Source organism: Miscanthus floridulus, chromosome 1, assembly GCF_019320115.1.
Source record: "Miscanthus floridulus cultivar M001 chromosome 1, ASM1932011v1, whole genome shotgun sequence".
Lineage (NCBI taxonomy): Eukaryota > Viridiplantae > Streptophyta > Magnoliopsida > Poales > Poaceae > Miscanthus > Miscanthus floridulus.
This window is the reverse complement of record NC_089580.1, coordinates 29100501-29115936: the sequence shown is the minus strand read 5'-3', so window position 1 is coordinate 29115936 and position 15436 is coordinate 29100501. Positions and strand designations below refer to the sequence as shown.

The following is a 15436-nucleotide window of genomic DNA, read 5'->3' as shown; positions in this document are numbered from 1 at the left end:
AGAATATGAACTTCCGCGGAATATTCTCGAGGCTAACAACGCTTTTTTTTTTTCCAGTCATCTCAATTTAAATTCTACAGCTCAAATTATATCCAACTTTGTGCTATTGAAAAAAAAAACTAACTAGAAGCACGAATCTTTACTAAAACTAGAAATGACGATAAATCTGGTAAAAGTAACAACTATGATTTCACCGTAGAGTACTACATCCATTCTAGTTTTAAATTGTTTGGCTTTGCATTGTTTATTTAGGTGCATAGTAAAAATTATGTATCTATAAAAACCAAACTCATCTGGTTGTATGCCTGTATCCATGCAAATGCCACATTTCTCATAATTTTCTAATGTTTCAATTTCAATAGTTCAGAGCACTCCGTGAGGAATATGGGCTATGGCCTACTTGAGTTTTTGGCTGATTGAGACTATGAGTGTGTTTGGTTTGAGAATTACTTTGGTGCTGTTCGTTTGGACTTGTTTGGCTTATAAGCCATGCCTGAAAGTACTATTGGCTGATTTGATGTGAGAAAAAAATAATATTCGTTGGCTGATAAGCCATGACTTATAAGCCGAATACAATCGAGCGAACATGCTGTTTATCCTAGATGAGGTGGTCTATATCATGAATCAATTTCTCAAATTTGATAGAATGACTCCATTCCCCATATTAATATTAATTATTAGCTCGTGAGAAATAAGGTGACGATGCACCAACCTATTCCATTCCACAAATCAAACAAAAAAGTGAGAAATGAATAGATGATGGACTAACTCATTCCTCAACCCAAACACACCTTGTAAGATCAGAGCAGCGGCGATTCAGAATGGCATATTCAGAAACAGAACATATCTCCAGCCTGTTCGTTTCGGCTGAATTAAGTACTGCTGGCTGATTTGATGTGAGAGAAAAATACTATTGGCTGGCTGATAAGCCAAGCCAGATACATGCAGTTGCTGCCTTACTCTCTTCCTTCTACCTGAAGCTTTCCATGACGTACCTCTGATCCCAATCTAATCCCCCATATTTGCTACCTATCTCGAAATCTTTTTTTTTAGGTCAATGGCTGGTGCTCTGTCTTTTCATTTCAGTAGGGATTGAATAATGTACATTAGTAGTTAGGCTATGTTTAGTTCGTGAAATTTGGAAATTTGGCTACCGTAGCACTTTCGTTTTTATTTGGCAATTAGTGTTCAATCATGGACTAATTAGGCTCAAAACGTTCGTCTCACGATTTCCAACCAAACTGTGCAATTAGTTTTTTTTCGTCTACATTTAATGCTCCATACACATATCGCAAGATTCGATGTGATGGCTACTGTAGCACTTTTTGGGAAAATTTTTGGGAACTAAACACAACCTTAATGTCTTATGACCCAATAAGGGATGATAACAGAAAAGGAAAGGGTGAAAAAGATAGAAATCAAGCCATGCCGGTTAGCGCGTCCACCATCTGCATCGCCACCTCTTGCCTGATTACAGCCACTAGTTGTATCTCCGTTAGTGCTTTGTTGCCGTATACTCGTCGGCATCTTTCCTTCCAATGTTCCATGTCGTATATGTGATGATTGATTTCTATGTTCCGGATCAGCTGTTTGTGTTCCGCCCAATAGATCAGACCACCGTAGAACTGATTGCCTTGGCCTTGTTTAGTTCGCGAAAATTTTTGGGAAATGGTACTGTAGCATTTCGTTGTTATTTGACAATTAATATCTAATCATAGTCTAATTAGCCTTAAAAGATTCGTCTCGTGAATTTTGTCTAAACTGTGTAATTAGTTTTATTTTTTATTTATATTTAATGCTTCGTGCATGCATCCAGAGATTTGATGTGATGGAGAATCTTGAAAATTTTTGCAAAATGAAGTGCAACTAACACTTGGTTGAATGTTTAGGTGGCCGGTCTCTGTGCTATGTGTTGCCACTCTTTTGACTTCGACTATGATTTAATGATTCTGGACTTATGGCAGGCGAGTCCAGACTACCTATTTTCAAGCATACCTGCTACTATCTCTATCGTCTTCTCCTCACGTAGTCACATGCGTTCAGATTCCTACCATCGACTTCTAGACTAATCCATGGACGGGATGGTTAGATGGATTACTGTGATAAGCAAATCCATGAATAGAGAATATAGCTCCAGATGTCAGATTTTCTGGTCCAGGAAAATCTGACGGACTAACTTATCCATGTCTTGTAATCTTTGTCATTAGTAAATAAATTAAGGGTTATTAATATGTTATATTATTACTTAGTAATTATAGTATTAAGATAAGTTTTGATAAGTGCTAATAAGTTAATTAGTGCATGTTTAGTGTGCTAATTAGGATATTAATGGTGCTAATTAACACATTTTATTTTAAATTAGTGATTATCATGACAAAATTAGTATTAGTGCATATTTATTAGTGTCTAATTAGTTGTTATTATTTTTAAATAATAGATATAGTTAGTCAAATATTCTCACCACATCTACCTTCATCCATCCAACCAAACAGAAAAATGACTCGTCCCATCCATCGAACTAAAATGCATCATGGATATCTCAATATCCCAATATTCGTGGATCGCTGTATCCCATCAGGGCCAGCATGCTGAAGCTGAGGTGCGACGGCGTGAGCTCAGGGAAAGGCATGTCGCCGTCGAGATACTGCATCACCTGCCGCATGCTCGGCCTCGTGGCGGGCAACGGGTGTGAGCACAGCAGCCCCAGCTTGAACGCCAGCATGGCCTCGTCGTCGTCGTAATTCCCCTAGAGCTTCGGGTCGATCACCTCGGCGAGCGATCCCTTCTGCCAGTTCTCGAGCACCTAGTCCACCAGCATGAGCCAGCTGTCGGTCATGCTCTGCTCCACGGCTCTCCGTCCACACATGACCTCGAGGATGAACGCCCCGAAGGCGAACACGTCGGTGAGAGGGGACGCTTTCCCTGACCGCGCCAGCTCCGGCGCAAGGTACCCCATCGTGCCAACGACATGGGTTGTCTGCGGGTCGGCTCCATGGTCATACAGCCTTGCGAGACCAGTCTCCTAGCCGTCCGTTCATCTCGCTGTCGAGCAAGACGTTGCTGGCCTTGATGTCTCGGTGGATGACGACCTGCTCCCAGTCCTCATGGATGTACAACTGTTAGGATCAAATGTGTACCTCTGTGTGTGTAACCGTCGATCCAGGGGCGACCTCTTCCACTAGAGTTCCTCTAGTTGCCCTGGGTCAGTAGCGTCGTGACCTCACGGACACCAGTGGAGAGGCAGCTCCGGCTTGGTGGCGAGGTACAGTGGTGGTGGCAGTGATGCAGCAGGGGCGACGACAGAGGTTGGTGGGGCACATCCCGTCGTTGGCAGCACTTCTTTAGGATCGGATTAGAGTTTCTCTATAGGTGGGTGTGGCGGCTCCGTTCAACCTCGTGAGCTGAGCCCAGTTCTTCACTCCTCTATATATATGTGCTGTGCGACAGGGGTCCACCAACCAGTTAGGGTTGGGCGCCCCCGATTAGGGCGCTGAGGCAAGGGCCCAATAGGCTGTTGGACCTATTGGTGGAGATCAACTAACATTCTCTCCCTTGATCTCATTCCATATTTCAATTTCATATCATTTACTTTTGTTCATTCCATTACAGATTAGTGCATAGAGCATGTCTCATCGTCACAGCCAATTCTGATAGACTTAACAGCTACAACACACTACTCTATTCTGAAATAGATACTTATCTTTGGGCCTTCTTTTGTCCAGGAATTTTAGGCTTTCCCTTAAACCCATGCTAGCTATATGTTCTTTGAACACCATGTTCTCTGAATATGTTGGGTTGTAAGCTTTTTATAAGCGGATCCGCGAGCATCCTTTCTGTACTTATATGCTCAAGATTTATGACTTGATCCCGGACTTTATCTTTCACAACATAATACTCTATGTCAATGTGTTTGGCAGCACCACTTGACTTATGTTGTGAGCACACTGTACTGCCAGATTATAATCGCAGTACAACTTAAGTGGTCTATAGATGTCGTCAACCACCTTCAAACCGGGTATGAACTTTTTTAGTCAGTTCACCTGCCCGTTGCCTCATAACACGCTACAAACCGTCATACATTGTGGATGATGTAGTGACAGTTTGCTTTGAGCTTTTCTATAAAATAGCTCCCCTTTGTGAGATGATAGAAAATCCGCGTCTGGATATGTATTCACTCTCATATAATCAGAATATGAATATCCCACTATATGGAATGAATCAGATCTTCTATATGTCATCATGAGGCCTTTTGTTACTTGCAAATAATGCAAGACTTTCTTTACTAATTTTAGTGTTCTATTCCAGAATTGCTCTGGAATCTGCCAAGTAAAACCCGGTAACAAATGCCAAGTCAGGGCGCGTACATACTTGAGCATGTTGCAAGCTTTCAACAGCTGAAGCATATGAAACCACTTTCACTTTATCAATTGAGCTCATATTGGTTTCTGGGATATTGAAAATCCCCATATCTGTCGTCCTTGACTATAGGAGCAGGTGAGGGACTACATTTGTGCATACTGAATTTCTTTAAGATTTTTTCCATATATGCCTTTTGTGACAGTCCTTATACCCTTTTTCTTCTATCTCGGTGAATCTCGATCCCTAAAATGAATGAGGCTTCACCAAGATCTTTTATATCAAATTTCTTTGTCCCCAGTAGTAGACTGACATCACTACTAGCAAGTAAGATATTATCTACATACAGGACAAGGAAGATAAACTTCCTATTCTTAAACTTTATATTGACACAATTATCCTCTACATTCTCTTTACTTTATATAGACACAATTGTCCTCTACATTCTCTTTAAAACCCAAAATTCTTTATTGTCTGATCAAACTTCAAGTACCACTGTCTTGAAGCTTGTTTTAATCCATAAATGGATTTCTTTAGGTGGCATCACATTTGTTCTTTTCCTTCCATGACAAAACTTTTCGGTTGTGCCATGTAAACATTTTCCTCCAAGTCTCTGTTGAGAAATGTCGTCTTTACATCCATATGATATAATTCTTAATCGTAATGTGCCACTAATGCCATTTTTATTCTGAAGGAAACTTTACATGAGACTGGAGAAAGGGTCTCATTGTAATCAATCCCTTCTCTTTGCATAAAGCCTTTTACCACAAGTCACGCTTTATATGTTTCTATATTCCCTTGAGAGTCAAGTTTTGTTCTGTAGACCTATTTACAGCCTACTGTTTTGGCTCCTTTAGGAATTATTTCTAGGTCCCAAACTTTATTGGCATTTATTGATTTTATTTCATCTTCCATGGCCTCAAGCCACTTCGATGAATGATCACTTTTCATGGCTTCTTCAAATGAGGTGAGATCATCCTCCATTTGAAATTCATCGGTGTTGTACACTTCATAATCAGCAGGAATAACTGATTTTCTAATTCTTTGAGACCTTCTAGGGGCCTTCACATTTGGCACATGTTCTGTTTGAGGCTATTGTTGCTCCTCCTCATGTGTGGCAATAGGTTCTATAGGATCCTAAAGAATATGTTTCTCATTTTCATTCATTGTTGTCACAGGCGGAATAACAACAGGTGCTGACACCATAGTATCTTGCACTATCAGTGCAACGACAGCATGTAGTGAGAGAATTGGCTCATGAATCATTGGAGTGGGCGCATACACCCGCTTCACTTCAAGGTCAATTTCTCGAGCTACCTCCCCCTCATCTTTTCATCCTCTAGGAAAACAATGTGTCTCGTTTTCATAAACTTTGTATGTCACTCTGGACAGTAGAAACGAAAATCTTTTGACTTTTCTTTATAGCCAATGAAATGACAACTTACTATTTTGGGATCTAGCTTCTCAATGTTTGGGTTAAATACTTTAGCCTCAGCAGGGCTCCCCCACACACTCAAGTGTTTAGTGAGGGTACTCTTTCTGTCCGCAACTCATACGGTGTTTTGGACACCGACTTTTTTGATACTTTATTGAGAATATGAATGGCCGTTTTCAACGCCTCCATCTACAGGCTCAACTGTAAGGTGAAGTAACTTATCATACTACCCATCATATTCATCAGGGTGTGATTGATTCTTTTAGCTACTCTATTCTGCTGATGTTCGCCCGGTGTAGAATACTGGGCTACTATGCTATTCTTTTAGGGTATGCCAACCATAGTACTCCCCCACGGTCAGACCTGACTATCTTAATCTTTAATATCTTAAATTTATCCAATACATCTTTTCTTTCTTTGATTGGATAAATATAGCCATAATGGGAGTAATCATATGTGAGCGTTATGAACGAATCATAACCATCCATACTCTTTATAGGAAAGCTGATCACAGATGTCTGTGTGAATAATCTATAAAATTCCTATGTTTCTTTTGTCATCTTTCTTAATCTTCTTTACATACTTTTTTTATGCATTCTCTATATTTTTCTAAATCTGAGAGCTCTAATGGAGGAAGAATATTATTCTTAACTAGTCTTTCTATTCTCCACCTCGAAATATGGCCTGAACGATAGTGCCATAATTTCGACAACGCATCGTGAGCTCTCTTATGCCACCTTTTCTAGATTAACACTCTGTGACCAGCTGCTTTATCAGCTAAGTGGCATATGTCTTTGAAGAGCCAGTGAACTGACTCTTTATTCTATCGAGGTACTCGGTGACTGTGTCACATTATGGGATTGAGCCTACAATTGTAGGTTTAAGCATGTTCTTTATCACAGCCAAACATTTCTTGTTTATAGTGACCCACTTTCTATGCTCAAAAGCCATAGGACATCTTTTGGGTTTCAAAGTCCCTTTCTTTAGTTGCCCAAGTGGCATCATTCTCTTTTGTCTCCCTCACCGGTGCCACAATCTCAGTGGAACACGGTGAGGTGACTACCTAGTCCACCTTAGACAAGATGAAAACTAGGTTAAACTTTTTATTAACATATAAATAACACCATTTGCATGCCTTGATTCCAACATTGGTCAAAATCAAACCATACAACTATTCTTATACACTAATTCTACATTACCGTTGGGCAGAAATAGTATTAATGCATAAAACTTTAACTTTCACAACTGTTCTTACACACTAATTCTACATCACCGTTGGTCAGAAGTAGGATTAATGCATAAATCATTAAAATTATCAACTTTTCTTATACACTAATTCTACATCACCATTGGACAGAAATAGAATTAATGCATAAATCAGTAAAATTATGATATTATTATTAACAACGTTGGTCAGAAAATAACAACATCATAATCATGTCAAATTTTTTTTCTCCAATTAAATACCATATTGGTTCAAAATAACCGGAGAATCAACATTTTCTTTAGCAGCGGAAAAACTTTTTTTTCTCCAATTAAATATCACGTTGGTACAAATTAACTAGAGAATAAACAATTTCTTTATATGTGGAAAACCTTCTTTTTCTTGAATTTTACCCACAGGGAAAAATTGCTTTTTCTATTTTCTTTAATCCATTAATCAATTTCCAGGAAATAAATATTTACCGAAAAAACTTTCTTTTTCTCCAGTTAAATATCACGTCGGTTCAAAACCACTAGAGAATATATTTTTTCTTTAGCAGCAGAAAACATATACTCAATTTCTTGAATTTTACCCACAGGAAAATTCTCTTTTCTCTATTTCTTTTGAGCCATTTTCCATTTTTCAATTTACTGAAAAAGAAAAACAGAAATGTGGGCTCGCTCTGGTACCATTGTTAGGATCAAATGTGTACCTCTATGTGTGTAACCGTAGATCCAGGGACGACCACTTCCACTAGAGTTCCTCTAGTCGCCCTGGGACAGTAGCGTCGTGACCTCACGGACACCGATGGCGAGGCAGCTCCGGCTCGGTGGCGAGGTACAGTGGTGGCGGCAGTGACGCTGCAGGGGCGACGGCGGAGGTTGGTGGGGCACATCCCGTCGCTGGCAGCACTTCTTTAGGATCGGATTAGGGTTTCTCTGTAGGTGGGTGTGGCGGCTCCGTTCAACCTCGTGAGCTGAGCCTAGTTCCCCACTCCTCTATATATATGTGCTGTGCAACAGAGGCCCACCAACCAGTTAGGGTTGGGCGCCCCCGATCAGGGCGCAGAGGCAAGGGCCTAATTGACCGTTGGGCCTATTGGTGGAGATCAACTAACAACAGCAGCCCTGACGTGACGCCTTTGATGATCTGGAACCTCTGCGTCCAATCTAGTGTGGCCATGGTCTTGTCGTCGTCCTTGCAGTATAGGTAAGGCTGCCGTTGGGCATATAGTCGTACACCAGGAGAAGCTCGCCTTTCTATCAGCAGTAACCGAGCAGCTGCACGAGGTTACAGTGCCGGAGACGGTCGATGTTGACGACCTCGGCGACGAACTCCTTTATGTTAGAAAGGATATGCAATATAAACGACGAAGAACAGTAAATCAAATATAGAGGACATGAGATTTTAACGTGGAAAACTCTTTTAAAGAAGAAGGGAAAAAAACACGAACACCAGCCAACAAATCTTCACTATATCGGATGAGGACGACGGGGATTTATAATTTTTCTTATCCTGAAACGACGGCTTAGAGATAGAAAGGCGACGATCCATCCGCTCGTCGGTGGTTGACTTGACTCGACGTGCCAGTTGGCACTAGCCGTCGAGATGGACCGGTCTGAATGGTTGGCTCGATCGGATACACGTCGCTTTCCTCTCCTGTAGACTTGTCGTCGCGGATTGGGCCGCAGCGCAAGGAAATGCTCTTCTTTTTATCTACCCTACTAATGCACCAAGTTTTCTTCGTTTGGTCCACCCAGAAAAGCGTCCCCCGCTGAGATGGCCATCCTAAATGCACCCCAAAAATTATACACACAAAACCAACCACATCTGAATCAACCGCCTAGATCTGTTCTCAATATTCTCTCTCATTACTCACGCACGATCCAACGATCAGCATATTTTGTATGGTATTCCTCCTCCCCCTCCACGCGTCGTGGAAAAAGAAATATTGACGCGAGAAAAATTGACGTACTGCGTATCCACGGCTCTTTCCATGCGAAGTCCGCCTCCGCTCGATCTCCTGCCTCCGCACCAACGAAGCCTCACCGCAGCACGTACGTTGCCTCCACATACGTTGCTCATCCCTCCTCCATTCCGGTGCTCATCCTTCCTATGTGATTCCCCGCCGCCTCCGTCGTGGACGTGCAGGCTGGCTCCATCATCGACGTGCAGGCTAGGCGATCTCGATCGTGGGTAGCACAAGTCCAGGCGGCGGGTGGCTGCGCTGCTCTATGTGCCTGCGCCTGAGACGCGCAGAATCAAGGGCTGCATCGGGGACGCTCGCGTAGAGAGAAAGAGGTCGAGGTGGGAGGCGGACGGGTAGCGCGCCAGTGCGGCGGGGAGGAGATCTGCGTGGAGCATCCGGCTGTGCCAGTAGTCCACGACATGGCAGGCGTGGGAGCACGCGGGTTGGCCAAGGCCGTGCAGTCCAAGACCAGGAAGAGCAGGTCCGAGGGGCGTGGCGGCGGCGCTCGGGGTGCCTGTGTTGCTAGGGTACCGCCGTGGCCATTCTAAACTGCACTCCCTGAATTTCATCTTGTTTCCATGATTTTCTCTAAAGAAGAGTAACGCAGGTAATAGATGATATCTTGTACCTTGCTCCATTCTAAACTGCACTCCATGATCTCTTCTGTTGTTTTCTCGACGCAAGCCACTACTGCACATACCCATCATACAAAAAATGCTTCGAGGTGAATTGATTAAAGTGCCATATTAAATAAATTTTGGAAAGGTTTAAACGACGCCCAATGATCCAAGCCTACACGGTGCATGCCTCGTATTGCAGCGCATGTCGTCGTGAGGTCCAAACTATCTAGCTATTTGGGGCACTGTCGATTTCTTATGTCTCGGATTTTGTTGCTTAGTACAATATTGCTTGTCTTTGTAATCCACTTCTGACTGAAGGATTGATCCCAGATTAAAAATGTATGCAGGAGGCATCATAATTCAAGGTTAAATAATCATGTCTGAATAAATAAAATTGGGTTCAACAACCATGTAGTAGACATTGAATTTTCCAGATCAATGCATGTTCAACATTCCCAATTCTTGGTGATACTTCATGGACGGTGGTGGCTCAGAGGATGAGGCCGCGACGGTGGCGGCCTCCTTCGTCGTCCACTCTGCGTGCTTGTCGCCATTGCCATGTCGAGGAACTGTCGGCTTGTGTGAACTCGCCACATGTTCGTTTCAGCTTCTCATGCAATCCTAATGGCACTATAGTACAAGAGTTCAATGTTGAGTCCTATTGTTTCGGTATCTATTTTCTTCCCTATCTGGTCTGGGATTGATGATGTATTTTCTTCTGAATCTGTCTAGGATTAACGAGCCCTGTTTCGTTGTGGCTAACTAATGATCGTCGTAGGCACTTGTAGTAACATGGATGAAATGATCGATTCATGTGGTGATTTTGCTGGAAGGAGTTCAGGAAATGTATGATTCGAAAATTTGTTACTTCAATCCATCAGTCAATTCAAAAATTTGTGGTTGGTGATGAAATTTTTGTTTCTCATGTTTGTAGCTTTGTGAATTGCATATTGGTAAGTGGAGGTTCTAGTCTGATGCAGCAGTGGTGACAAGAGGAGGCCACCAGCGGAAGTCAGTGGTGACAAGAGGAGGTCACCACTGGAAGTCACATCCAAGACCTCCTGCCTGGCCCATGGATCTCTGAATCCAGGATATCAATGACATCTTGCCTTGCTGGTAAATGCAAAAGTTCCTTCCTTCCCCTCAAATTTTTGGCTCCCATTGCAACGCAGGTAAATGCAAAAGTTCCTTGTCCTTGTCATAATCAGGGAGGTGTGCTTCACGTCAAAGCCATAGATCACCACAACATGCTAACGTATAGAACACTCTGCAAATCTCCTCTGTCCAAATATAGAACACTCTGTGCAAATCTCCTCTGTCCAAATATAGAACACGTCAAAGCCATAGATCACCACAACATTTTAAATACTTTTACGGTTTATGGCTTGGTAAAAGAAGAATCTGCTTGAACTATAGAACACTCTGCAAATCTCCTCTGTCCAAATATATCTCTATCAGTTATACGTGAAGATTTACTACATCTTTCTCTTGTCTTCTGAAGCTTGCATCAGCAATAATAATAACTTGTAGGCGAGCTCTCGAGGCAATGACAAACAGCACAAACATGTACTACTTAATTAACACAAGATTTCGGTGACCGCATATTCTAGAAAATTGTTGTTGTTCAGCACAGGGTTTCTATTAACAGTCATATTGTATCTTTTTCCATCAGGAATTACAGTTGCTGAGTATTTCCATGATATGGGCCACAACATCAGTATTGTATCCTGGGAAACTAGATTTTGTGTGTACCATGATGATTATGGTACTACAGGCTTTCAGCTACCATGGTCACCACTGGACATTGTTTGTTAGAAACAAAGAACAATGTGTGGGGGCAGCAGGCCATGGTCATGGTCGATCGCATGCATGATTAAGCGGGCTTTGTTCAACATTGATAGTACCTCTGCCTGCATCGTATTTGGTTGTTTATATGTGCATCCCTAAAAAAACGCCGTGGCGTTAGCACGAGCACTATACTAGTTTATTTGAATTGAATGATCAAGGAAACGCTCTGTGTGCTGCTCCACGCCTGCAACTACTACCATGTTCGGAGGAGTCTCCACTCCATGGGCTGATGGGCATGGCTCCATCCGCGGATCAATTTGAGTACTTTTGTGGCGGGAATGGGCTGCATGCGCATGGCATCTGTGTTGGGCCTAATACCACCCATTTCTTGCCCAGGCCGGATCTCAGAGCAAGGCTCCGACCACTCTTCTTGTGTGGCCGAGATAAGTATGTTCAGCCTAAATTAGCTATCTCATCTTAGTCTGGGTAGCCGTGGCTTAGGTGGATGACGAAGGCCTTTCATGCACAAATTTTGGTTTATTCAAAGTTGTATAAATTACCGGGGAATTAAGTTGATGAGCCATACTATGAAGCTATGGGAGAGAGTTATCGAGCATCGCTTAAGAGCAATAACGCGGGTCTCTATGAACCAATTTGGTTTTATGCCCGGAAGGTCAACCATGGAAGCCATTTTCTTAATAAGACAAGTTATGAAGCGGTATAGGGAGAAGAAGAAGGACCTACATATGGTTTTTATTGACTTGGAGAAGGCTTATGATAAAATATCAAGGAATGTTATGTGGTGGGCTTTGGACAAACATAAAGTCCCAACAAAGTACGTCGGGCTCATTAAGGACATGTACAGCAATGTTGTGACTAGAGTTCGAATAAGTGATGGAGACACGGATGACTTCCCGATTAGGATAGGACTTCATCAAGGGTCAGCTTTGAGCCCTTATTTGTTTGCTTTAGTGATGGATGAGGTCACAAGGGACATACAAGGGGACATCCCTTGGTGTATGCTTTTCGCGGACGATGTAGTGCTAGTTGATGAAAGCCGGACAGGAGTGAATCAGAAACTGGAGTTATGGCGGGAGACTTTGGAGTCCAAAGGTTTTAGACTTAGTAGAACTAAAACTAAGTATATGAGGTGTGACTTCGGCGCTACTACTCGGGAGGAGGAAGATGTTAGTTTGGAAGGTCAAGTAGTGCCTAGGAAGGATACCTTTCGATATTTAGGATCAATGCTACAGAGGGACGAGGATATTGATGAAGATGTTAGCCATAGAATCAAAGCAGGGTGGATGAAGTGGCGGCAAGCGTCTGGTGTCCTATGTGACAAAAGGGTACCACAGAAGCTAAAAGGCAAGTTTTATAGGACGGCGATTAGACCTGCTATGTTGTATGGTGCAGAATGTTGGCCTACGAAAAGACGACATATTCAACAGCTAAGTGTCACGGAAATGCGTATGTTGCGTTGGATTTGCGGTCATATAAGAAGGGATCGAGTTCGGAACGATGATATACGTGAGAGATTAGGGGTAGCACCAATTGAAGAAAAGCTTGTCCAACACCGGTTGAGATGGTTTGGACATGTGCAACGGAGACCTCCAGATGCACCGGTGCGTAGTGGAATCCTAAGTCAGGATAGTAACGTGAAGAGAGACAGAGGAAGACCGAAGTTGACTTGGGTAGAGGCAATAAAAGGAGACTTGAAAGGATGGAATATATCCAAAGACTTAGCCTTAGATAGGAGTGCTTGGAAGACAGCTATTCACATGCCTGAATCTTGATTGCTTCTGTTGGGTTTCAACTCTAGCCTACCCTAACTTGTTTGGGACTTAAAGGCTTTGTTGTTGTTGTTGTTGTTGTTGTTGTATATAGTCTGCATGGTATGTTCCTTTGTTCGTATTTTTTTTGCCTGCAGCAATGAATTCGATGTATTGTGTATAGTAGATTAGAGGGGTAGCTCGGGACATGGAAATTTAGACTATTTTTAAGGTGGTGCCCTATGTCCAATCAGCCTGTTCGGTTGGCTGGTTCGTATCGTTGCTGGTTCGTGAAGAAGTACTGCTGGCTGGTTTGTGTGAGAGAAAAATACTGTTCCGGCTGAAAATTTACGATCGTATACGACAAGCACAAACCAAACGAACAAGCTGATATATGTGGATGTTGTATTACTCGTGCGCTGAATGCTATGGTTCATTGTGGAGCAGGGAGATGTTCATAAGGAGCCCTACTCCACCTTATATCACAACTTAGGGTTAGATGCAGATGACCCCCAAACAATAATCAGTGATTATGTTTTCCTATTCAGTTACAATGAAATCTGGCGGGTTCACATGCCTATCCATCTAGTCTTGTGGGTAGTAGAAAAAAACACTCTTTTTCAACTACTAGATATGAATATTGTGGAATATCGTTCACTTGAATCTAGAATTTTATTGTCCTAGCTAATTCTAGAATATTATTCTCTTGAACTTAGAATATTTTTTTTGTGAAGGCGGAACATGTTATTTCAAACTTATAACATTATCCCTAGTTAATCAAAATAAAATGTTTTATTTAATGAGAAAAATATTTTCAAATGAAAATTTATCAAAATGCACCAAAGTGGGATATATGGTTTTGAAGCATTTAGTACAACAAACATAATGATGCAATTGAAATTTAATTTGGATACTTCACTATGGTTTTTAAGTTTCAAAGTGCTAGCATATGTACTGATGTAATCAATTTTGTTTTATCTTACTTGGATTTCATATGTTTCTTCCGTATGCAAGGCCAATATTAAGGAAATCTCATGTCGCGGGTGGTGGGCAGTGGTAAGCTCGAATTTATAGATGGCCAAACAAATGACGCAACACGATATGTTACATACTTGATGCTGAACGGCCAGCAAGTCACCATCACCATCTCCATCACTATTCTCCCCTATCATCATCAGCTTGTAGTCAGTGGAAGTCCGATCTATTCCTCAACGGCGGTTGCCACATCCACACGGTGCAAGCATTGGCCAACAAATTACAAGAACAAGAAAAAGGTAAGGTGGATAGGCAGACAACACAAATACAAAGAAGGAAGACGAATAAGAAGTTAGTGTTAAGACAACACAAATACAAAGAAAGGAAGAAGAATAAGAAGTTAGTGTTAGGATTTTGCATGCATGCGCTACCAGAGCACCAGAGATGTCGTTGAAGACCAACATCCATGGATTTAGAAGAAGAGAGCACCAGAGATGCCGTTGACGACCAATATCCATGGATCTAGGAGAAGAGGAGAGGGAGACTAGGATTTGGGGGGACGGATCCTATGAGGGGTACGACCCCGGATATCCACGGTAGACCACATGAGTTGTGCCCCCAGAGGCGGTTCAGCCTACGAGATGAAGCCTTACAGGGCACGACTTTGCTCGGCGTCTTCCGCAAGATATTGAGAAGATATCCTGAAGATGCTACGAGATCTGTTAGGATACGTACGATCCCATGATTCCTGTAATCTGTTATTACTTTCCGGTTATCTCTCAGATATAACCAACTTATAACCTTGCCCCCGGACTATATAAGGCGGACAGGGCCCCCTCCAAACACACGCAATATCATACGATAGCCAATACAATCCAACATACTACAGGAGTAGGGTATTACATCATACTGACGGCTTGAACCTGTCTAACTCGTGTGTCTCTGTTGTCTTCTTGTTCTTGATTACACGCCTCTCTGCCGATCAATCTACATTCGTGGGATACCCCTCGAAGGACTGCCGACGATATTCTATCAACAGTTGATGCGCCAGGTAGAGGACTGCTATTAGCTCATGGATCACTGCCTGTTATTACAAGGAGCCAAAAAAGAGGGGGAAGGCGAGAGGGACAGAAAGTAGAGGAGGTGGGTAAAGATGAGAACAAAAACAAGCACCTTCGTCCGTCATTGGCATATGAGCAAGATGAGAGAGTGACGACCGAGACACAACAAGGAGCAGGGTACGCGGCGCGGGTGCGGGGCAAAGTGGAGCCTAGGGTTAAGAGGTGTAGCGACGAGGGATTATATGGTGCAGGGTTTAGT

The 15436-nt window shown here is 42.5% G+C and overlaps 1 protein-coding gene and 1 long non-coding RNA gene across 2 annotated transcripts; one reads left to right on the top strand and one right to left on the bottom strand.

The window, feature by feature from the left end:
• Positions 1 to 2539: 2539 nt before the first annotated feature.
• On the bottom strand, positions 2540 to 2956 carry LOC136453804 (L-type lectin-domain containing receptor kinase SIT2-like). The gene is made up of 2 exons (XM_066454365.1): positions 2813 to 2956; positions 2540 to 2746 (listed from the first exon to the last, which is right to left on the bottom strand). The coding sequence occupies exons 1-2, from the start codon at positions 2954 to 2956 to the stop codon at positions 2540 to 2542; spliced, it is 351 nt and encodes a 116-aa protein (XP_066310462.1).
• A 7193-nt stretch (positions 2957 to 10149) lies between these two features.
• Positions 10150 to 10565, top strand: LOC136477115 (uncharacterized). Its single transcript, XR_010763856.1, has 3 exons — positions 10150 to 10253; positions 10317 to 10430; positions 10519 to 10565. It is a non-coding gene; the product is annotated as an uncharacterized lncRNA (long non-coding RNA).
• Positions 10566 to 15436: the final 4871 nt, after the last annotated feature.